The 25445-nt window shown below is 41.3% G+C and overlaps 1 protein-coding gene across 2 annotated transcripts in view; it reads left to right on the top strand.

The window, feature by feature from the left end:
• DOCK5 (dedicator of cytokinesis 5) overlaps positions 1 to 25445 on the top strand; it is a 275156-nt gene that overhangs the window by 137276 nt on the left and 112435 nt on the right. For both annotated transcript variants that reach the window (XM_061163865.1, XM_061163866.1), the window contains 4 exons: positions 1010 to 1139; positions 6152 to 6224; positions 9749 to 9891; positions 20349 to 20474. In XM_061163865.1, the coding sequence (XP_061019848.1) occupies positions 1010 to 1139; positions 6152 to 6224; positions 9749 to 9891; positions 20349 to 20474 (472 nt within the window). The remainder of the gene's footprint in view (positions 1 to 1009; positions 1140 to 6151; positions 6225 to 9748; positions 9892 to 20348; positions 20475 to 25445) is intronic.

The following is a 25445-nucleotide window of genomic DNA, read 5'->3' as shown; positions in this document are numbered from 1 at the left end:
GAAGCCTCACAAAATCTAGAGTAGAAACTCAAGGTTGATACTGTCACCGGTATATATTCCTAGCTTGGAGCCCTGAGTTAACTTGATTATAGAGAATAGATGTGAACTGATTGTTTAAAAAGTTCTTTCTTGATTCAGTAAAGAGGCCTTGGGAAGCTGTTTCATGAAAAGAATTTGAGATGCAGTTAAATCATTTCTGATGTTAAGGTGAATGAGTTATGTGAGCTTTGTGGGTTTACTCACCCATCCTAGGAGTACAAAAAAGCTTAGAGCATGAGCCACAAAAAGACAGAGACATTTCATCCACACATTTCTCATTAATCAACACACTCTGAGAAGCTCTCAATGGATACCTCTCAGAAAACAGAGGAATAATTACAGAAAGCAGAGCATGTAAATTTCTGTGTTATAGTTGCCTCACAGGATTATTTGGAAGGTAAAATGAAATATCACCAGCCTATGTGCATACAAAATAAATGTCAGTGTCTCATAAGTTTTAATTTCATTTGGCACTGGAAGGTGCCTGGTGTTCAGATATGCCCTGGCAGGATATAAAGTGGATGTGACAAAGGGCCTTGAATAAGCTGAAGACTTGAGGATGAATATGATCTGATTTATAAATTTGAAGTAGGAGCTGGGGAATTTTTTTTTTTTTAATTCTTTTTTAAAATACAGTCATTTTCCTATGATGCCGCATCTTGGCTGGATGCGGATGGGGGGAGGAGAGGAGTCATTATGATATTTGAGCATTAAGAATGGTGCTCTGGGGACTTCCCTGGTGGTCCAGAGGCTAAGACTCTGGGCTTCTAACGCTAGGAAGCCGAGTTCGATCCTTGGTCAGGGAACTAGATCCCACATGCCCCAACTAAAGACAGTTACAGCCAATAAACAAATAAATAATGTTTAAAAAGTATGCTCTGAACAGTATTTCATTGTAGAGTGAACAGGAAAAATGAGGTGAGAGGGTGATGCAACGTGACCTCCTTCTTCTTTGCTTTCTGCCCCGCAGGACCTTAGCAGCACAGACCTCATCCGGCCCCGCATCAGCCTCGTGTGCCAGATTGTTCGGGTCGGCCACATGGAGCTGAAGGAGGGCAAGAAACACACATGTGGGCTCCGGAGACCCTTTGGCGTCGCAGGTACAGAAAGGCCCCAAGGTGGACGCAACAGGGTGTGGCTGCTGGGGAGACAGTGTGATGGGGGCCTAAAAAAATTAAATGTAGAACTTAGGATCCAGCAATCCTCCTTCCCTGCACTCAAACCAAGTCAAATCAGGGTCTATAGTTCTTTCAACTTTTAAAAAAAATCCTTGATTGGAGTACAGTTGATTTCCATGTTGTGTTAGTTTCAGGTGTATGGCAAATTGTTCAGTTATACATATATTCATTCTTTCTCAGATTCATTTCTCATGTAGGTTATCCGAATATTGAGTAGAGTTCCTTATGCTATACAATAAATCAATCTTGGTTATCTTTTTCTTTTGGATTTTTTATTTGTCTTAGGGTATAGCCGATTGACAATGTTGGGATAGTTTCAGGTGAACCGTGTAGGGGGGCTCATCCATACCGATACATGGATCCATTCTCCCCCAGACCCATCTTGCATCCAGGCTGTCCCATGGCCTTGCAGAGTTCCATGCACTGTATACAGTAGTTCCGTGTTGATTATCCATTTTAAAGGTAGCAGTGTGTACCTGTCCATCCTTAGACTCTTGTTTACAGCAGCACATTGGTCACAATAGCCAAATGGTAGGAGTAACCCAGGTGTCTGTTGATGGATGAATGGATAAACAAAAGGGTTTCTCCCTACAGTGGAACAGCCTGAAGCAGTTTGAAAATTCTGTCACATGCTTCAACATGAAGAAACTTTGAGGATGCTGCGTTAAGTGAATTAAGCCAGTCACAAAAAGATGAATACTGTATGATAACTCACTTTTATGAGGAATCTAGAGCGATCCCATTTACAGAGACAGAAAGTAGAATGGTAGTTCCTGGAGACACAGGTGACAGGGTGAGGGGACCCAATGAGAAGGTGTTTTTTAAAGGGGTACAGAGTTTCTGTTTGGGAAGAGGAAAACATCTGGAGGTAGATAGTGGTGATGGCTGCGTGACAGTGTGAACGTTTTAATTTTTAAAGACTTTTTTTGATGTGGACCTTTTTTAAAATCTTTATTGATTTTTGTTACAATATTGCTTCTGCTGCTCATGTATCTGGTTCTTTGGCCACAAGACATGTGGCATAATAGCTCCCTATCTAGAAATAGAGCCCCCACCCCCTGCATTAGAAGATGAAGTCTTTTTTTTCTTTTCTATTAAAAGTTTTTATTGGACCATGGTTGATTTACAATGTTGTATTGGTTTCAGGTGTATAGCAGAGTGAAGCAGTTACACATATACATATATCCACTCTTTTTTAGATTCTTTTCCCATATAGGTCAAAGTATTGAGTAGAGTTGCCTGTGCTATACAGTAGAAGACAAAATCTTAAGCACAGGCCTGTCAGAGAAGTCCCAGGGTGAAAGTTTTCAGTGCCACTGAGCTGTACACTTTTAAATGGTCGAAATGGTAAATTTCATGTTATGTATGTGTGCGTGCATGCTGCGTTGCTTTAGTCATGTCTGACTCTTTGCAACCCCATGGACTGTAACCTGCCAGGTCCCCCTGTCCATGGGATACTCCAGGCAAGAATACTGGAGCCGGTTGCCATTTCTTTCTTCAGCGGATCTTCCCAACCCAGGGATTGAAAATCCGAGTCTCTTAGGTCTCTTGCATTTGCAGGTGGGTTCTTTACTGCTAGCGCCACCTGGGAGGCCCCGCGCTATGTATTTATTTTTCCACAATAAAAATAATTTAAAAGAAAGAAAAGAGGGAGGAAGGAAAGAGAAGACCCAGAGACAGTGTACAATGACTTTGGTTGTAAGTGTTAACCTCAGATGCCCCACGCTCCCCACTTGGTTACTAGCTTCCGGTGGTGCCCGTGTAGATACCCCCTGTTCTCCCTCACTGCCAGGTTCTGCGTAAAGCCTCTGGGTAAAGCCTCTGTTTGTCTGTTGGAATCTTCCTTGCCTGTAGCCACATATTGATCTTATCTGAATAAAATTCTCCTTGGAAAGCTATTTGCCTGTCTAGGAAATTTACTCATCAAAGGCAGCATTGCTTTCAAAGAGGGTCATTGGCTTCAATCAGACTCCATAACCTTCCAGGAGGCCCTCCATTTTCCTCTGTAGTTTAAATGAAGGATATATATTTTTGGTCTTACTCTGACATTTTGGTCACTAAGTAGTTCTGAAAGCCATCAATCCTGCTCCTGGGATGAGGACCCGGAAACTCCACATTGCCAAGGTCGACCTGTGGGTCACTTGGCTGGTGACGTGGCCTCTGTACCCCAGGAGGCTGTATGCGTTGTGGGTTCCTTGAACCGCCCTGCACCCACCCCTTCCTCTCAAGGTCGGCCAGGTTGTGTCTAGAGGGGACAGCACTATTCGTGATAATGAATTAAAATGAAATCCCAGGAAAGGCAAGCAGCCCTGGCCCAGGACTATTTAGCCACCTAAACAGCAATCTATTGCTTCATAGAAGTTGAAGGCGTTTTCAAGGTCATTGTCCTTCAAACTGGGCTAAGGAGATTGGAACATCAAGCTTGAGGCTTTTATTTGCTCCTGTGTTTCTGTGTGTGTGTGTGTGTGTGTGTGTGTGTGTGTGTGTGTGTGTTCAAGGCATGGCTAAGGAGATTGGAACATCAAGCTTGAGGCTTTTATTTGCTCCTGTGTTTCTGTGTGTGTGTGTGTGTGTGTGTGTATGTTCAAGGCATGGAGATTAGTTTAAGCCTTGATGCCAAACGTCAGCAGAGGTTAGCAGTAACTAGATGATGTCCACAAATGCATTGCCTACTTGGGGTTTTAAATTCAAATTTTGCAGTATTTGTCTGTGTGTGTGTATGCACTTACAATGTTTGCAGGGGTCTTCTAAGAGCTGACAGCAAGTTGATGTCATGCCTGCTTTTCACAGCTTCCTTACACTAACAAGCCTAATACATTATGTATTTAGGTTACTTTGAGCAAGCATTTCCTCCTGTTTCCTTAATTTTTCTTATGATTATTGTCTCATAGCTTGGTATTTCTTTTAATTTCCAAACAGGTTACCTAGGGCGTGGATTATTACTGTATGTTTTATGACTAATTTGTAATTTATTAACCAAGGCTTGATGGCCTCTTGCCTCGGGGCCTTGTCTACCCTCAGCTGCCTGTGGAGTCAATGCCCCACTTCTTAGTTCTCTAGGGAGCAGGCAGAGTTTGGTTAAATGGTTTGCCCTGTGATCACTGTTGGGTTCATACCCTGATTTTAACCATGTAACACTTCTGACCTAGGGAAAATTACCTACGTTTCCCTGTGGGTCAGTTTCCTCATCTCTCTTTTTAAAATTTATTATTATTTATTTATTTGGCTGCACTGGGTCTTAGTCGCGGCACACAATATCTTCGCTGCATCATGCGGGACCTTTCATGGTGGCATGCAGGCTTAGCTGCTCCGCAACATGTGGAATCTTTGTTCCCCAACCAGGGATCCAACCCACCTCCCCAGCATTGCAAGGTGGATTCTTAACCACTGGACCACCAGAGAAACCGCCCCCCCCCTTTTTTTTTAATTGGAGAATAAGTGCTTTACAATGTTGTGTTGGCTTCTACTGAACAACAATGCCAGGCAGCTATAAGTATACATATATCCCTCCCTCTTGAGCCTCCCTTCTCATCTCTTAAAGTAGGGCTGATACTAATATTTCTATAAAAAAGATAATATACCCAGTGGGGTTAGCACAGTGCTTGCTTAATAGCTCTTCTCATATGTGAAAGAGCAAATCAATATATGGTCTTCTAATCTGTGCTGCTAATGACCTGCTGCCCTTCATTTATGTAGAAGCCAGGTGAGAAAATGTCACATCAGAGGGACAGTGGGCCACTTCCAAGTCTTGAGTTCCTCTCCCAGGTCTTTCATTCTGTTGACACTCCTGCCAAAAAAAAAAATGCATTCTCTGTGTCTTAGAATGTGGGCTTACTAAAAATTGTCAGTGTCATGTGACTCAAGCAACTTGGTCTAGTAGAGTTTTTTTTATTTGTTTTTTAAAATTGGAAGATAATCGCTGTACAGTGTTGTGCCTGTTTCTGCTCTGCAACAACACGAACTAGCCACGTGTACACATAGATCGCCTCCCTCCCACGCCCTCCCAGCGCTCTGGATCAAGAGCGCCAGGCGGAGCCCCCTGTGCGGTGCAGCAGGTGCCTGCTTGCTGTGGGTTTTGTACGTGGTAGTGTGAATAGTCAGTGCTCCTCTCTCAGTTCATCCCCCTCTCTCCTTTCTCCTGCTGTGTCCTCAAGTCTCTTCTCTATGTCTGTGTCTCTATTCCTGCAGATAGGTTCAACAGAACCATCTTCCTAGATTCCGTGTATATGCATTAATGTAAGATGCTTGTTTTTCTCTTTGTGACTTACTTCACTCTGTATGACAGATTCTAGGTCCATCCACATCACTTACAAATGACCCAGTTTCATTCCTTTTTATGGCCGAATAATATTCCATTGTAAATATGTACCACATCTTATCCATCTGTCAGTGGACATCCAGGCTGCCTGCATGTCCTGGATATTAGAGTTTTTAAAGAGGGTAGTCTGCAGGGTTGATCTGAGAACACCCAGACCGCTGCCGAGGACCCTGATGAATTGTTCTTCTGCCAGCCTAGGGACGCTGGGAGTCATCATTGACAAAAAAATAAAGAAACATCTCTGCCTGCTCTCTCTTCCTCCAGGATTCTGTGTTTGCTGATACTGTAATTTTCCAGAGTTCCTCACTGAGGCCTGAAGTAATTAGCTTCTTTTTTTTTTTTTCAATTTTATGTTTCTTTGTTTTAACACCAAAAACATTTTGTATTGGGGTAAAGCCGATTAACAGCGTTGTGATAGTTTCACATGAACAGTGAAGGAGGGACTAAGCAGATACTGGAGTGGGCTGCCACGCCCTCCTCCAGAGGATCTTCCCAACCCAGGGATCAAATCCGCATCTGTTATGTCTCCTGTATTGGCAGGCAGGTTCTTTACCACTAGCCCCACCTGGGAAGCCCAGCAGTTTGTTTCTTTAATTAAGTTTTATCTTTTTCCTAGTGATGGATATTACTGATATTGTACATGGCAAGGTGGATGATGAAGAAAAGCAGCATTTTATTCCCTTTCAACAGTAAGTACTTTGGCACTTACCCAGGTTAGTTGAGACCTGGGTTAGGCCTTTGGGAGGTGCATTAACACAGAACCAAGTGCTCAGAACCTTTTGCCTGGTTAGACAAGGAGAACTCTTAGATGAGAGGATTGAGAGGAGCTGACAGAAGACTAGATTCAAAATCCTCATATTAGAGTCCAATTTAAGAGGATAACCTAACTTCTTCTGATTCTACAGAAATGACTGAAGCAATATAAGGGACAAATCTACCGGGTTATGGTACCGTATAAATGCCATAGTCTACCTGTACTTTGTTGTATGGAACAGTTTTCACAGAGGACCGGGAATTAAGTAGGACAGCACAGGGCTTCTCAGACTGTAACCCGCACATGAATCACCTGGGATCTTGTTGGGATGAATGCAGAACGCCCTCTGATGGGTCTGCAGTCTCCACTTAATAGGCTTCTAGGTGATACTCTTGTAGGTCTGGGGAACACGCTTGGTGGGAGTGAAGGGTGGACTGATCCTTGGGTTCCTGCCAGTGGAGGAAAGCCGAGCCAGGAGTGGCTGCAAGGACTCCCCCCCGACCTGCACTCAAGCCCCTTACTGAGCCTCAGGAGCTGGAGCCCTGAGAGGGCCGCTGGGGGAGGCTAGAGAGCTGTTCTCCATCCCTTGTAGCTGAGTGAGCGTGCATGTGAACATCATGACTGACCCCAGCAGGCATGTGCCACTTAACCTCGCACAGGCGGTGGGAGCATTGCTGGATCTAATGCCTAACGAGACAGTCGTGTCAGTGAGAAAAGATGACTGTCTCGGCCAGTGTGGAGACACTATTACAGATCAGTGTGATAAAACTGAGAATTCCAGAAACTAGACCCAAGGACATTTGAGTTAATGTGATTTTATTAATAATAAGTAATGGGTTGGCCAAAAAGTTCGTTCAGGATTTTCCATAAAATGTTATGGAAAAATTCCCTAACAAACTTTTTTGACCAACCCCAATAATATGGTTATATTATTTTTAAATGATATTAATTTAAAAAAATCAATGGAGAAAGATAAGCCATGCAAAAGCTATTGTTCAAGATTAGCCAACCATTTTAGAAACCTAGGTTAAATCCTCATCTCCCAACTTAAACCATCGTAAATTCCAGATGATAACACATAAAAGGTTAAGAGCCAGCAATCTTAAAGTACTATAGAAAAATAAAAGTTTTATACAATGTGAAGTGTAAGAAGTGTGTAAGAAGTCTTTCTGAGTCAAATACCAGAGATTTGACTGAAAAAAAGAAATTGATTTAGCCACACAAAAATTTTGAACAACTTATACATAGAAAAAATTTAATAACATCTTGGCAGTTTGCTGTGTCTTGTATAATACAATAAATATTAAAATACATAGACATGAATATATAAACTATAAAAACATGCTTATAATAAAGATAATTTTCACATCTATGAATATTGTTTCTGCTATATATACATCTATTATTAGACACTGTGAATATATGTACTAGGAGCAGCATTCATGAGTATGAACTGTTAGTTGTTCAGCTGATTCTGACTCTGTGTGACGCCATGGACCGTAGCCCACCAGGCTTCTCTGTCCATGGGATTTCCCATGTAAGAATACTGGAGTGGGTTGCCATTTCCTTTTCCAAGGCATCTTCCCAAACCAGTGATTGAACCCGGGTCTCCTGCATTATAGGCGGATTCTTGAACATTATATGAAATACTATATGGTAACATGATACAGTGGCTTCCCCAGTGGCCTAGCGGTAAAGAATCCACCTGCCAATGCAGGAGACATAGGTTTGATCCCTGGGTTGGGAAGATCCCCTAGAGAAGAAAATGGTAACCCACTCCTGTATTCTTGCCTGGGAAATCCCATGAACAGAGGAGCCTGGCAGACTACAGTCCATGGGGCTGCAAAGAGTCGGACACAACTTAGCAACTAAACAACAAAAAAATATGATGCAATATTATGTGTGTGTATATAAATAATCTAGGCAGCATTCATGGACATGAAATTTAGTCTGCTCCATGCAAATAATATAAGTAATTGTAGAACAGGAGCAGTATTATGGCTATGAATTGTCTCGAATGCGTTTCTCTGTATTTGTCTCACTTTATGAGGTGGGTTTCTGGTTTGGTTGTGTGCCTCCCACTTACTTTCAGAACCAGCCCTTTCCAGCAGTTATGCTGAAACACTGAGTCCTCAGATTATTTGTCTCCACTACAGAATAATAAAAGCTTTGAGTCTCTGAGGAGCCCAGCCCTAATTTGATTACCACTCAGTTTGCAGCCAGCAGCCACTTTAAAGCCTTCACGATGCAAATCATGGCCTCTAGCATTGAACTCCCAAGATTTATGGCAGAGCTTTTGTAACTTAACCTCAAAAGCTTTACAGCGATTGTATTGGGACAGTTTTTATAGGCATATCCTGCTAGACTGAGAGGGTGTCATTTGGAAACAACGCATTCTGCAGCAATCCCACTTTTAAGGAACACACTGCAGTGTGGTGATGGTGGTGTAGTCCCTAAGTCCGTATTCAGCTCTTGCGACCCCGTGGACTGTAGCCTGCCAGACTCCTCCATCCATGGGATTTCCCAGGCAAGAATACTGGAGTGGGTTGCCATTTCTTTCTCCAGAGGATCTTCCCATCCCAGGGATTGAACCCGGTTCTCCAGCACTGCAGGTGGTTTCTTTACCGACTGAGCCACCATGCGCCTATACTGCAGTATGCTTCCTGTGTGTTGTCAGATACAGATCTGAACCCTGAAGAGCAAGCTGGTCTGTGTGTTGTGGGCAAGAGACCAAAACCACAGCAGAGAAGACTGGCGACCATTGTCCCACACAGGCTGATAGGGAGTGCCCGATAGTGCTTGTGCTGTCCATAGAAGGGGGGCTGTGCTCCCCTCTTTGATCCCCCTGTAAGACTCTCAGCCTGATTTGATTGTTACAGTGAGGCTTGTTTGCTGTGCCATTGCAACCCTATATATAGTTCATCATCACATGGGATTCTACAGACGCCATCCACAATCCACTGCATACGCACCGCTCTTGTACACTGAGTGTTGGAGGTAGGTGGGAGCTCTCAAGGCCTGTGTTTCAGGTCTGTTTCTTCACAGAGGAAGGAACTGAAGCCTGAAGGGGAGGCTCCAGCAGAGCTTACTGTCAAGAACCAGAACTGGGGGCTGGGTCTCTTGCCCCTGCTTCCACCCTTCTTCTGCAGTTCCATTCCTGCAGCCTCTCCCACCTTGGAAAGCACGTTAAGCACTGCGTCTGGTTTCAGCCTTATCATTTGACCATCAGTTTTGTTTGTTCTTGAGTTGCTTTTTTCCCCCTTTTCCCCCCAAGTCATTTTGAGATGAATTTGCTAAGATAGGCACCCAGTGGGAAAATAAAGATGGAAAATATCTTGTCGTTAGGTTGCTTTACTGTTTATATTTTCAAATGATAGGCCGATCAAACCCAGCAGTATCTGAGGCTCTGCTGCAGAGACTTCCTCTTTTTGTCTTACCGGTTATTTCTCATTTTCCCAGAATTGCCATGGAAACCTATATCCGACAGAGGCAGCTAATCATGTCGCCCCTGATAACATCCCACGTGATCGGGGAGAATGAACCACTCACGTCAGTCTTGAATAAAGTGATAGCAACCAAAGAAGTGAATCACAAAGGACAAGGTACTCGGCCCTATGTACCAAGGGGGGAGGGGGCTTGGTGGGGCTCGGGAGTGGTGGTGCTCAGAGCTGAGTCCTTGGACTCTGGCCCTTTCCTTATCGTCCTCTGATATAAAACAGACCCTGCTGGGGACTGCCCACCTCAACTTCCCACTGACACTGATGGCAGTTAAGACTTCAGAGCATTGTCTCGCAGCTGTATTTTGTAAGTTCTGTAGAATGCATTCTCATCTGATGAGTCTCCTCACTTTTGTCTGCTGTATGATCCCAATGCTGTAAATTAAGGCACAAAGAAAAAGAGTTTTGAAGATAATTATGTTCCACTCTCTGTATAGGTTTATCCCGTTACATTTCCAAAAACTGAGGAGAAAGAGACCAAAGTCATGTAAATGACTATGATTTCATGTAAAATAATGGGCTTTCCAGCAAATCGTTTTTTCGTACCTCCATGTCCTTTTGTTAACTTAGTTTTAACTCCAAGGAGTTTTGCTAATTGAAACTAAATTTTAATTCAGGTAACAAGGGAAAACAGTTAAAATTTAGATACCAAGGTGGTGATGATTGGGGGTCAGTTTTTGAAGATTGAGTTACTTTCTTTGTTTTTTTTTTAAACCACCTTGTAATTGTCTTCTGAAGTGGAAGCAATTAGGAAACGTTATTTTTGGCATATTTACTTGGTCATGTATTGACAGTTACCCTGAGTGAGAAATAGTTGGGAGGAAACACAGATTCTAAAAATAAATAACCAGATATATTTCTGTTGTTTTATTGTTTTATTTTCTTTCATTTATTTTAATTAGTTGGAGGCTAATTACTTTATAATATTGTAGTGGTTTTTGTCATATATTGACATGAATCAGCCATGGATTTACACGTATTCCCCATCCCGATCCCCGCTCCCACCTCCCTCTCTACCCGATCCCTCTGGGTCTTCCCAGTGCACCAGGCCCGAGCACTTGTCTCATGCATCCAACCTGGGCAGGTGATCTGTTTCACCCTAGATAATATACATGTTTTGATGCTGTTCTCTCAAAACATCCCACCCTCGCCTTCTCCCACAGAGTCCAAAAGTCTGTTCTGTGCATCTGTGTCTCTTTTTCTGTTTTGCATATAGGGTTATCATTACCATCTTTCTAAATTCCATATATATGTGTTGGTATACTGTAATGGTCTTTATCTTTCTGGCTTACTTCACTCTGTATAATGGGCTCCAGTTTCATCCATCTCATTAGAACTGGTTCAAATGAATTCTTTTTAATGGCTGAGTAATATTCCATGGTGTATATGTACCATAGCTTCCTTATCCATTCTTCTGCTGATGGGCATCTAGGTTGCTTCCATGTCCTGGCTATTATAAACAGTGCTGCGATGAACATTGGGGTGCACGTGTCTCTTTCAGATCTGGTTTCCTTGGTGTGTATGCCTAGAAGTGGGATTGCTGGGTCATATGGCACTTCTATTTCCAGTTTTTTAAGAAATCTCCACACTGTTTTCCATAGCGGCTGTACTAGTTTGCATTCCCACCAACAGTGTAAGAGGGTTCCCTTTTCTCCACACCCTCTCCAGCATTTATTGCTTGTAGACTTTAGGATAGCAGCCATCCTGACTGGCATGTAATGATACCTCATTGTGGTTTTGATTTGCGTTTCTCTGATAATGGGTGATGTTGAGCATCTTTTCATGTGTTTGTTAGCCATCTGTATGTCTTCTTTGGAGAAATGTCTGTTTAGTTCTTTGGCCCATTTTTTGATTGGGTCATTTATTTTTCTGGAATTGAGCTGCAGGAGTTGCTTGTATATTTTTGAGATTAATCCTTTGTCTGTTGCTTCGTTTGCTATTATTTTCTCCCAATCTGAGGGCTGTCTTTTCACCTTGCTTATAGTTTCCTTTGTTGTGCAAAAGCTTTTAAGTTTCATTAGGTCCCGTTTGTTTATTTGTGCTTTTATTCCCAATATTCTGGGAGGTGGGTCATAGAGGATCCTGCTGTGATTTATGTCAGAGGGTGTTTTGCCTATGTTCTCCTCTAGGAGTTTTATAGTTTCTGGTCTTCCATTTAGATCTTTAATCCATTTTGAGTTTATTTTTGTGTATGGTGTTAGAAAGTGTTCTAGTTTCATTCTTTTACAAGTGGTTGACCAGTTTTCCCAGCACCACTTGTTAAAGAGGTTGTCTTTTTTCCATTGTATATCCTTGCCTCCTTTGTCAAAGATAAGGTGTCCATAGGTTTGTGGATTTATCTCTGGGCTTTCTATTCTCTTCCATTGGTCTATATTTCTGTCTTTGTGCCAGTACCATACTGTCTTGATGACTGTGGCTTTGTGGTAGAGTCTGAAGTCGGGCAGGTTGATTCCTCCAGTTCCATTCTTCTTTCTCAAGATTACTTTGGCTATTCGAGGTTTTTTGAATTTCCATACAAATTGTGAAATTATTTGTTCTAGTTCTGTGAAAAATACCTTTGGTAGCTTGATAGGGATTGCATTGAATCTATAGATTGCTTTGGGTAGTATAGCCATTTTGACAATATTGATTCTTCCAATCCATGAACACGGTATATTTCTCCGTCTGTGTCCTCTTTGATTTCTTTCATCAATGTTTTATAGTTTTCTGTGTATAGGTCTTTTGTTTCTTTAGGTAGATATACTCCTAAGTATTTTATTCTTTTTGTTGCAATGGTGAATGGTATTGTTTCCTTAATTGCTCTTTCTGTTTTCTCATTGTTAGTGTATAGGAATGCAAGGGATTTCTGTGTGTTAATTTTATATCCTGCAACTTTACTATATTCGTTGATTAGCTCTAGTAATTTTCTGGTAGAGTCTTTAGGGTTTTCTATGTAGAGGATCATGTCATCTGCAAACAGCGCGAGTTTCACTTCTTCTTTTCCTATCTGGATTCCTTTTACTTCTTTTTCTGCTCTGATTGCTGTGGCCAAAACTTCCAACACTATGTTGAATAGTAGTGGTGAGAGTGGGCACCCTTGTCTTGTCCCTGATTTCAGGGGAAATGCTTTCAATTTTTCACCATTGAGGGTAATGCTTGCTGTGGGTTTGTCATATATAACTTTTATTATGTTGAGGTATGTTCCTTCTATTCCTGCTTTCTGGAGAGTTTTAATCATAAATGGATGTTGAATTTTGTCAAAGGCTTTTTCTGCATCTATTGAGATAATCATATGGTTTTTATCTTTCAATTTGTTAATGTGGTGTATTACATTGATTGATTTACGGATATTAAAGAATCCTTGCCTTCCTGGGATAAAGCCCACTTGGTCATGGTGTATGATTTTTTTAATATGTTGTTGGATTCTGTTTGCTAAAATTTTGTTAAGGATTTTTGCATCTATATTCATCAGTGATATTGGCCTATAGTTTTCTTTTTTTTGTGGCATCTTTGTCTGGTTTTGGAATTAGGGTGATGGTGGCCTCATAGAATGAGTTTGGAAGCTTACCTTCTTCTGCAATTTTCTGGAAGAGTTTGAGTAAGATAGGTGTTAGCTCTTCTCTAAATTTTTGGTAGAATTCAGCTGTGAAGCCATCTGGTCCTGGGCTTTTGTTTGCTGGAAGATTTCTGATTACAGTTTCGATTTCCTTGCTTGTGATGGGTCTGTTAAGATCTTCTGTTTCTTCCTGGTTCAGTTTTGGAAAGTTATACTTTTCTAAGAATTTGTCCATTTCTTCCAAGTTGTCCATTTTATTGGCATAGAGCTGCTGGTCGTAGTCTCTTATGATCCTTTGTATTTCAGTGTTGTCTGTTGTGATCTCTCCATTTTCGTTTCTAATTTTGTTAATTTGGTTCATCTCCCTTTGTTTCTTAATGAGTCTTGCTAATGGTTTGTCAATTTTGTTTATTTTTTCAAAAAACCAGCTTTTAGCTTTGTTGATTTTTGCTATGGTCTCTTTAGTTTCTTTTGCATTTATTTCTGCCCTAATTTTTAAGATTTCTTTCCTTCTACTAACCCTGGGGTTCTTCATTTCTTCTTTCTCTAGTTGCTTTAGGTGTAGAGTTAGGTTATTTATTTGACTTTTTTCTTGTTTCTTGATGTAAGCCTGTAATGCTATGAACCTTCCCCTTAGCACTGCTTTTACAGTGTCCCATAGGTTTTGGGTTGTTGTGTTTTCATTTTCATTCATTTCTATGCATATTTTGATTTCTTTTTTGATTTCTTCTATGATTTGTTGGTTATTCAGAAGCGTGTTATTTAGCCTCCATATGTTTGAATTTTTAACAATTTTTTTCCTGTAATTGAGATCTAATCTTACTGCACTGTGGTCAGAAAAGATGACTGGAATGATTTCAGTTTTTTTGAATTTACCAAGAGTAGATTTATGGCCTAGGATGTGATCTATTCTGGAGAAGGTTCCGTGTGCACTTGAGAAAAAGGTGAAGTTGATTGTTTTGGGGTGAAATGTCCTATAGATATCAATTAGGTCTAGCTGGTCCATTGTGTCATTTAAAGTTTGTGTTTCCTTGTTAATTTTCTGTTTAGTTGAACTATCCATAGATGTGAGTGGGGTATTAAAGTCTCCCACTATTATTGTGTTACTATTAATTTCCTCTTTCATACTCGTTAGTGTTTGCCTTACATATTGCGGTGCTCCTATGTTGGGTGCATATATATTTATAATTGTTATATCTTCTTCTTGGATTGATCCTTTGATCATTATGTAGTGTCCTTCTTTGTCTCTTTTCACAGCCTTTATTTGAAAGTCTATTTTATCTGATATGAGTATTGTGACTCCTGCTTTCTTTTGTTCTCCGTTTGCGTGAAATATTTTTTTCCAGCCCTTCACTTTTAGTCTGTATGTGTCCCTTGTTTGGAGGTGGGTCTCTTGTAGACAGCATATATAGGGGTCTTGTTTTTGTATCCATTCAGCCAGTCTTTGTCTTTTGGTTGGGGCATTCAACCCATTTACATTTAAGGTAATTATTGATAGGTATGGTCCCGTTGCCATTTACTTTGTTGTTTTGGGTTCACGTTTATACAACCTTTCTGTGTTTCCTGTCTAGAGAAGCTCCTTTAGCATTTGTTGAAGAGCTGGTTTGGTGGTGCTGAATTCTCTCAGCTTTTGCTTGTCTGTAAAGCTTTTGAATTCTCCTTCATATCTGAATGAGATCCTTGCTGGGTACAGTAATCTAGGTTGTAGATTATTCTCTTTCATTACTTTAAGTATGTCCTGCCATTCCCTTCTAGCGTGAAGGGTTTGTATTGATAGATCAGCTGTTATCCTTATGGGAATTCCTTTGTGTGTTATTTGTTGTTTCTCCCTTGCTGCTTTTAATATTTGTTCTTTGTGTTTGATTTTTGTTAATTTGATTAATATGTGTCTTGGGGTGTTTCGCCTTGGGTTTATCCTGTTTGGGACTCTCTGGGCTTCTTGGACTTGGGTGGCTATTTCCTTCCCCATTTTAGGGAAGTTTTCAGCTATTTTCTCCTCGAGTATTTTCTCATGGCCTTTCTTTTTGTCTTCTTCTTCTGGGACTCCTATGATTCTAATGTTGGGGCATTTCACATTGTCCCAGAGGTCCCTGAGGTTGTCCTCATCTCTTTTGATTCTTTTTTCTTTTTTCCTCTCTGCTTCATTTATTTCCACCATTTTATCTTCTACCTCACTTATCCTATCTTTTGTCTCCGTTATTCTACTCTTGGTTCCCTCCAGAGTTTTTGATCTCATTTATTGCATTATTCATTTTTAATTGGCTCTTTTTTATTTCTTCTAGGTCCTTATTAAACATTTCTTGCATCTTCTCAATCCTTGTCTCCAGGCTATTTATCTGTAACTCCATTTTGTTTTCAAGATTTTGGATCCTTTTTATTATCATTATTCTAAATTCTTTTTCAGGTAGATTTCCTGTCTCCTCCTCTTTTGTTTGACTTGTTGGGCATTTTTCATGTTCCTTTACCTGTTGGGTGTTTCTCTGCCTTTTCATCTTGTTTAGATTGCTGTGTCTGGAGTGGGCTTTCTGTATTCTGGTGATCTGTGGTTCCTTTTTATTGTGGAGGTTTCACCCAGTGGGTGGGGTTGGACAATTGGCTTGTCAAGGTTTCCTGGTTAGGGAAGCTTGCGTCAGTGTTCTGGTGTGTGGAACTGGATTTCTTCTCTCTGGAGTGCAATGGAGTGTCCAGTAATGAGTTTTGAGATGGGTCTATGTGTTAGGTGTGACTTTGGGCAGCCTGTATGTTGACGCTCTGGTCTATGTTCCTGCGTTGCTGAAGAATTTGTGTGGTATGTCTTGCTGTGGAACTTACTGGCTCTTGGGTGGTGGTTGGTTTCAGTGTAGGTATGGAGGCTTTTGGATGGTCTCTTATTACTTAATGTTCTGTGTAGTCAGGAGTTTTCTGGTGTTCTCAGGTTTTAGGCTTAAGTCTCCTGCCTCTGGATTTCAGTTTTATTCTTCCAGTAGTCTCAAGACTTCTCCTACTATACAGCAATGATAATAAAACTTCTAGGTTAATGGTGAAAAGATTCTCCACCGTGAGAAACACCCAGAGAGGTTCACAGAATTACATGAAGAAGAGGAGAGGGAGGAGGGAGATAGAGATGAGCAGGAGGAGAAAAGGGGGAACTCAAGAGGAGAGAGACAGATCTACGCAGTTCTCTGTTCCCAAAGTGTTCTCCGTAGCCCAGACACCCACCAAGATTCACAGAATTGGATTGGGAAGAGAAGGGGAAAGGAGGAAATAGAGGTGATCTGGGGGAGATAACGGAGAGTCAAGATTGGGAGAGAATAATCAACACACTCCTGAATAGAAATGGAAACTGAATATTGGATTCTTAAATGTCCAAAATTTATATCACATACTGAAAAACAAAAATTAAAAATCTAGAGTAGAGGTTAGACTCTTAAAAATACAATATTAAAAGCAAAAATAAAGACACAGAAAATTTTAGAAATATATATGAAGTTCGGTTTAAAAATAGGGCTTCTTTTTTTTTTTTTTACAAGGTTATAGTGAAATGAAAATGAAAGTTAAGGAGTAATAGAGGAGTAATAGAGGACTTTAAAAGAAAATAAGAGGGGGAAAAAAGAAGAAAAAAAACAAGAAAAAAATTTTTTTTCCTAATTAAAAAAATCATAAAAATATATGAAAATGAAAGTTAAGGAGTAATGCAGGAGTCATAGGGAATTTTAAAAGAAAATAAAAGAGAAAAAATAAAAGAAAGAAAAATTTTTTTAACTGAAAAAAAAAAAAAAAAGTAAAAATATATCTAGGAATTTTTCTGGAGCTGTTGCGGTCAGTGTGGGTTCGGTTCAGTTTCAGATAGCTCCTTGTTCCAGCTTACACTTCTCAGTATCCTACAGGCCCCTTCCGGTGTAGTCGGTGTTACCTACAGGAATTTTAATCTGTTGCACCGGTCCCTTCTGAAGCGGTTCCCTTTGTTTATTTGGCTTCTGTTTGCAGGTCTCTTCAGTGTCTAGTTTCCGCCCTGACACAGGCGGGCGAAGGTGGTCTCTTGTTCAGGTTCGCTAGTTCAGTCCTGCTGCGGGGAGGGAGGGGTGCTGCAGACAGATATCGCTGTGTGTGGGGAGCACTCACAGTGATCCGGCCACACTGGGTTTGCACCCCGCTCACGGGTGTGTGTGCTTTCCCCGTCTATGCTGCTCAGACTCCCGGCTGCTCTATATGGAGCATGCCCTGCGTTGCGTGCGGTTCCAGTTTTCGGGTATTCCACAAAAGCGCGGACTTGGTTGTGCCTGCGTTTTGTGCCTTCCCCTGCCCGAGCAGCTCAGGCAGCCAGGAGCTTGACGGGGGCCCTCTCCCCGGGTGCGGTGCGCCTTATCCCCTCCGCCGTCCCCGCCTCAGTTTCCGCGCGCGCCAGTGGGGTGCGTGTGCCTTGTGTTTAGCCGAGACCCTCCTGGCAGATGTCAACCATCCAGAATCTCAGGAAGTCTTTGGTTAGAAACTGGAGGCCTGTTTGCAGTGTGTTAGGGAATGCCGTCTCTGGGGCCGAGTTTGCCCCTTTCCCCTTTCCCATGCCTCCTGCCTCTGGCGGGGATCAGTCCTTTTTTCTATGAAAGGCCGGCAGTGTGTTCAGGCCGGTTAATTTTCTCTCTCTCTCTTGCTATCCCACAGCTTAAGTTGGTATCTCATGAAAGCTCCCTCCGATTGCTCTCAGGGCCTTCGGCCTGGTCCTTACCCTAAGCAATGCACCGGCTCCTCTCCGTTCTGCCCCCACTTGCTGGTGGCGGATATGGGCGTCTGGGGTACTTTTCTGCTGGGAGTTGCTTTTAGGCACATAATCTGCGGGTTTTATTTATGTTTCCTCCCAGTTAGGTTGCCCTCTGAGATTCAAAAACTTCCCCCAGACCCACCAGTGGGAGGGTTTCCTGGTGTTTGGAAACTTCCTCTATTAAGACTCCCTTCCCGGGACGGGTCTCCGTCCCTAGCTCTTTTGTCTCTCTTTTTATCTTTTATATTTTGTCCTACCTCCTTTTGAAGACAATGGGCTGCTTTTCTGGGCGTCTGATGTCCTCTGCTAGCTATCAGAAGTTGTTTTGTGAAGTTTGCTCAGTGTTCAATTGTTCTTTCGATGAATTTGTAAGGGAGGAAGTGGTCTCCCCGTCCTATTCCTCCGCCATCTTGGCTCCTCCTCACCATTTCTGTTGTTTTAGAACTCCTAACCTAAGGATGTAATTTGTTAGAGTGGAAAATTCTTAAACTAATTAGCTGTCTAATTGCTAAAAACTAAATTGCTAAAAACTAATTGCTGTCTCTGTATAATTTTTTTATCAAAACTGTAAGAAAATATTCCTTCTCTTCCTTCTTAACAAAATACTTTTCAAATGTTTTCGTGCTCTTCATAAATACTTTTTGTGGCTGTGTAATATTCCATTGCTTGGATTATTTTTTTTTCTTCCCAAGCATGAAATCCCCTAGGTAAACACTTAAGTATTCCAGTTTGTCACCATTATAAATTTAGATAACTCTGGTATGACTATCTTTATATATGAAGGTATATAAGATATACACTATGAAAGATACACACTGCTGCTGCTGCTGCTAAGTCGCTTCAGTCGTGTCCGACTCTGTGTGACCCCACAGACAGCAGCCCACCAGGCTCCCCCATCCCCGGGATACTCCAGGCAAGAACACTGGAGTGGGTTGCCATTTCCTTCTCCAATGCATGAAAGTGAAAAGTGAAAGTGAAGTCTCTCAGTCGTGTCTGACTCCTAGCGACCCCATGGACTGCAGCCCACCAGGCTCCTCCGTCCATGGGATTTTCCAGGCAAGAGTACTGGGGTGGGTTGCCATCGCCTTCTCCAAAAGATACATACTATCTTTTTCATATTTAGGACTGTCTCCCCAAGAAAATTCCCAGAAGTAGGATTTCTGGCTCAGATGATAGGAATAAGCTTATGACTGGAGACGCACGTATTACCAGAACGCTTTCCATAGATGGGCACTAATTACTATCTGCCTGCTTGGCAAACTGATGTTTAAAATTCTTTACCTGTTTGAGGGGTGGAAAGTTGACTTCTATAACTCTGTTGCATCAAAAAAAAAAAAAAAATGACAGTGAGTTATCTGGCACTCATATGTATTTATAATTTTCTAAAGTTTTCATTCTCAGTTTTTATAAGCTCTGTATACTAAAGGTAATAGTGCATCTACTTAGGATGCATACTTATTAGTTTCTGGTTAGCCAAATATTTATAAACTTCTTGTATTTCCTGGTGAATTGTGTATTCATGTTTTGTTTGTGATCTGAATATTTTTCATCTAGTGAGTATAAACTCATACTCATATTATACTTATAATTTCTTATAAGTATTTTGCCATGCCTTTTATAGTTGTATGTAGTGTATGGTATATGAAGTATACCTTTTGTTTTTTTATGAATATCAAAATTTCAGCTTGTATAGATAATTATTTTGCTTTTGTGGTTTCTTCCTTTGTTTCTTTACTTAGAAAAATGGTTCAGAAATTTGTACACTTATTTTTTTAATTTCTGGTCTGTTTTTCTATTATTTTTTACATTAGGAATTTATTTTAATAAAAATATGTGGTGAGAGGTTAGATTCTTCTCTGAGTACAGTAGAATATTTCAGTACATTTATGGAATTGATCCATTGTTTCATGTTTTGTTGTCTCTTTTGCTGTATGCTTAATAGCTGTATATAATAGTACTTGATTTCATTTTTTTCATTGATTTATATATCTTTACTACTAATATCACTCATTATTATAACTTCACAGTATTTTGGTATCTGATAGGGACCATCTTCCCCCCACCCCCCCAGAGCAAACATCTGTTTACCTCTCTGTCAACTTCTCAAAGAAATCCTGCTATGCTTTTGTCAGGAGTGTCATTAAAATTCTAAATTAACTGGGGGAGAATTGATGTCTTTTCAGTAATGTTTCTGTGTATTAATACCAGGCATATATTTTTCTTATTCAAGTGTGCATTTATTATATAGATCATAACAAAGAGCTAAAAATTTGTCTTTTTTTTCCTTTAAAGGACTTTGGGTGTCCTTGAAGCTATTGCCAGGAGACCTCACGCAAGTTCAGAAAAATTTTTCACACTTGGTTGATCGATCCACAGCTATCGCACGGAAGATGGGCTTTCCTGAGATAATCCTTCCAGGTAAATGCTTTGCTTGATTCACCTGTCATGCATTCTCTAGGACTTTCTTCCATGTAGCCATCACTTTAAAAAAATTTTTTTTTATTCAAGTGTAGTTGCCTTACAGTGTTAATTTCCATAGTACATCAAAGTGAATCAGCTATACCTATACATATATCCCCTCTTTTTTGTATTTCCTTCCCATTTAGATCACCACAGAGCAATGAGTAGAGATTCCTGTGCTATACATAGGTTCTCGTTGGTTATCTGTTACACATAGTATGAATAGTGTTTGCCTAGAGAATTCCATGAACAGAAGAGTATAGTGGGCTACAGTTCATGGGGTCGCAAAGAGTCGGACATGACTGAGCAACTTAACACACACATGCACAAATAATGTATACATGTCAATGCCCATCTCTCGGTTCATCCCAACCCCTTCCCCCCTGGGTGTCCATACATTTGCTCTCTATGTCTGTGTGTCTATTTCTGCTTTATAAATAGGATTATATATAACAGTTTTTTCCAACTCCACATATATGAATGAATATGATTTTTTCTTTCTGATTTATTTCACTCTATATGACAGTTTCTGGGTCCATCCATGTCTCAGCAAATGACCCAATTTTTTTTCCTTTTTATGACTGAGTAGTATTCCATTTTATATATGTACCACATCTTCTTTATCCATTCCTCTGCTGATGGCCATTTAGGTTGTTTCCATGTCCTGGCTATTGTACATAGTGCCACAGTGACCATGGAGTGCTCTCATGGGACCCTTGAGGCAACATGGATCAAATTTCATCGTTTGCAAGTTGCAGTTTCTTAGAAAACTACCCAGTATGCAAGCCCAAGAGAGCGCTTTTACAAGTAACTCAAAATTTTCTCTTTGCTTTCTCTTCCTTTGTGTTCTGCACAAGTCCTTCTGAAATACTTCCTAGACCACCCATTCAGTAGCACTAGATAGCACAGGTTCTCTGCCCCGAGAATAACTTGCTTCATCTGCACGTGCCTCTTCTCATGATGCCATCACCAACACTGTGGGCTCCTTGACAGGAAACTGCAGCAAGGTGCCCGCTCAGCTCAGACTCAGCCGGACCTTCTGCTCCATTGACTTTAGCTCCAGCTGTGGTCTTGGCTCTCCCCTTACTTGTGGTGATAGGAATGTAAATGTTTTGCAGTTTCCCACTGTAGTTTCATCTTTTTTGCCACCAGGTGATAGTGATCTGCTTATGTATTCTCGGGAACTCACTAATTTGACCCATTTACTTCCTTGATCATTGTATTGATAAAAGAACATCATCCCCTTGAGGAACTTTATATGTGTGTATTATATAAAATATATATTATAAATACTAAAACGCAGATATATTGTCTATTCATTAGGAAAAAATACGAATAAACAATCTTTGGCATGTTAGGAAAATTCTTGAAAACCAAACTGTTATATCTATTGCATAAAAATTCAAGTTTTTTTAAATTTTTATTTGTTAATTTAGCTACCCTGCAGAGCATGTGGGATCTTAATTCCCTGACCAGGGATTGAACCTGTGCCCCCTGCAATAGAAGCACAGATTCTTAACCATTGGACCACAAAGGAAGTCCCCAGGTTCTTTTAAACTAATTGAAGCTTTTGTTCCTTCTTGGTGAAGTTAAGGAGCAGTAATAATTTGATGGGCTTCCCTGGTGGCTCAGTGGAAAGAATCTGCCTGCTGGTGCAGGAGATGCGGTTCAATCCCCGGGTGGGGAAGATCCTCTGGAGGAGGAACTGTCAACCCTGTCCAGTATTCTTGCCTGGGAAATCCCATGGACAGAGGAGCCTTGTGGGCCACAGTCCATGGGGCTGCTAATAGATGAACACAGCTGAGACTGCGCATGCACACACACAACAGTTTGACGGCCTCACACATTTGTGTACATAGTGAGTATTAAAGGAATTATTTGTGGAGTGAACAAGTGAAAGAGTTCTAAAATGGAGATCTTCTTCTTTGCTCGCGAATAGTAGTTTTCATCTGCTTCATCCTTTACAGAGCTGTTTCACCCTAATACATGTTCATCAACATTCTTGGAAAATGTTTGTCTTCTTGCTGTTTATAAAAATAAGTATTGGTATTCTTCCTGTAACTGATGGCCATTTTATTTCTTCAGCAAGACTGAAACCTAAAAAAATGAAATAGACAAGTTTTTTCTTTGGACAAAGTGAATTCACCTTTGAAATCAGATCTCTGTTTCTCAAACTGCCAGGGCTATAATAGACTTTAAAAATCATCCAGAATGATGGTTCTCAAATGTAAGTCTTTGGTTTAGCCAATCAGGATTACCTGGGTAATATTAAAATACAGATTCCCAGACTTTTCCAAACTCTGATTCAGTTTGTAAGACCCAGCTTCTCCAGGTTGTTGTTTAGCCAGAGTCTTGTCCGAGTCTTTGCCATCCCATGGATTGCAGCACACAAAGCTTCTCTGTCCTTCACTACCTCCTGGAGTTTGCTCAGACTCATGTCCATGGAGTCAGTGATGCCATCTCATCCTCTGTTGCCCCCTTCTCTGCCCTCTGTCTTTCTCAGCATCAGGGTCTTTTCTAATGAGTTATCTCTTTGCATCAGGTGGCCAAAGTATTAGAGCTTCAGCATCAGTCATTCCAATGAATATTCAAGGTTGGTTTCCTTTAGGATTGACCGGTTTGATCTCCTTGCTGTCCAAGGGACTCTCAAGAGTCTTCTCCAGCACCACAGTTTGAAAGAATCAGTTTTTCAGCACTCAGCCTTCTTTATGGTCCACCTCTTATATCCATACATGACTACTGTAAACATCATAGTTTTGACCGTATGGACCTTTATCGGGTTCTCCTGGGGATTCTGGTAATTGGCCAGGTTTGAGAAACATAGATCTGGGCCAACATCCCTCACTGGGGTCCTTTTTGTCACTATTTGAACAGGCTCCAGGTTCTTCTTTAATTCTTCCCTCTGCTGCACTTTCCCTTGTAGCTAAATTCATGGAAGCAATTATATCCTCTCTCTTTTTTCACCTGTCAGTCTCTCTCTGTCCAGAATGACTATCACTGCTCACTAAAGATTACAGTGTCTCTAAGTCCAGTGGATATTCTTAGCCTGATGATCGTCTCTGGCCAGCATATGACACAGTTGCTCACTCCCTCTTTTGGAATGTTACCACACACTGTTGGTGACGCCACACTCTTCTCATTTTTTTCTTCCCCTGGCGTCTCTTCTAGGATTCCTTTGCCAGCTTACCATCTTCGAGCTCACCTTTAAACTTCAGAGTTCCTCAGTATTTGGTCCTTATGCCCTGTCTTAGTTTGCTTGGGCTGCCGTGACAAAGAACCACGAGCTGCGTGGCTTAAGCAATGGAAGTATATGGGACTTCCTTGGAGGTCCAGTGGTCAAGACTCTGTGCTTCCAATGCAGCAGGTGAGGATTTGATCCCTGGTTAGGAAACTTAGATCCCATATGCCACGCGGTGTAGCCAAACAATAAAATATAAAAAATGAAAGTGTATTTTCTTATAGTTCTGGAGGCTGGAAGTCAAAAATCAAAATAATCTGCAGGGTTGTTTCTCCGGAATCCTCTTCTTGGTCTACCAGTTGCCGCCTCCTTACTGTATCCTCACACCGTCAGCCCTCATCTGTGTGTTATCTGTGTCCTAGTCTCAGGAAGGTATCAGTTATGTTGGATAAGGGCTCACCATGTGACCCCGTTTTACATTAGTCACCTCTTTAACACATGAATTTGGGGGGGTGGACACAGTTCAGTCTTTAACAGGTTCCCTTCCTTTCCTGCTGCACTCCATTCTCTCCCTAGGTGATCTCAGACACTCCTTTTTTTCATATTTATTCATTTAGCTGTGCTGGGTCTTGGCTGCAGCATGTGAACTCTTAGTTGTGGCGTGTGGGATCTAGTTACCTGACCAGGGGTTGAACCGGACCGTCTGCGTCGGGAGCTCTGCACTACCAGGGAAGTCCTCATCCATTCATTTTGCTTCTGTGTGTTAGTTGCCTATAAATCCAAATCTCTAGTTCTAAGACCCTTCCTTTAATCAGAGGTGCGAAGAGGACCTTCTCTTCCCACCCTCAATTGGATCACTCTTTCTTTTTTATTTCTTAACTCAAAATCTGCACCTGAAACTTGTCATCCTAAGCATCTGGGCCTGACTCTTTTATTAAGTTTTATCTCAGAGAAGAGCCCCTCATCCATCCACTTGCATAGACAAGAAATCTGGAAATCACCCTTGACACCTCCTTCCCTTCACCTCACACAGGATTAAGGGAGAAGGTCGACCAGTTTTCCCTTTGAAAGCCTCTCAACTGCACCCCGTGCTTTATCCGGCTGCAGCTCCCTGGATTGCAGCTCCCGTCATCAGTTCCCTGGACAACTGCCATGTCTTCCTAACTGGTTTCCCTGTTTCTGCTCTTTCTACCTCCTTCTCCACATGGTAGCATGAATGGTCGGTTATAAATGCCTTTCTGATATCGTCACACTCCTTCCTTTCTGAAAACATGTTGATGACTTCTGTTTATATTTAGGATGAAGATACAAATTCTTCTGTTGGCCTCAGGCAGGCTTATGTCTGTCTCCATAACCTCATCTCATACCAGATTTCCTTCACTTGAAAGCATCATGGATATGCTACCTCTGGGCCTTTGCACATGCTACGTACTCTCCCTCCGCCTCTCATTCCTCCAGTATCAGCCCAGAGGATAGATTCGCACACCCTCCATTAATCCTGACTTTATAATGATGCATTCGTCAGATGATGATCTGAGAATGCTTCTATCACCCACCAGACTATAAGCTGCTTGAGAGCAAGGCTGGTGGGTATATGGCTGACCGTTGTCTCCCAAACACCTAGCACAGTACTTCATAACAGAGTCTGTGCTCAGTCTGGTTTTTAAAGGAGTAAATGATTATTATTTCATTTCAGTGTACCATAATTTATTCAACCAACTGCTTCTGTGATTGGAAACTGAAGATGTGTC

The sequence above is a fragment of the Dama dama genome, chromosome 16 (genome assembly GCF_033118175.1).
Source record: "Dama dama isolate Ldn47 chromosome 16, ASM3311817v1, whole genome shotgun sequence".
Taxonomy (NCBI): domain Eukaryota; kingdom Metazoa; phylum Chordata; class Mammalia; order Artiodactyla; family Cervidae; genus Dama; species Dama dama.
The sequence above is the reverse complement of the archived record's forward strand: the minus strand, read 5'-3'. Positions and strand labels throughout refer to the sequence as shown.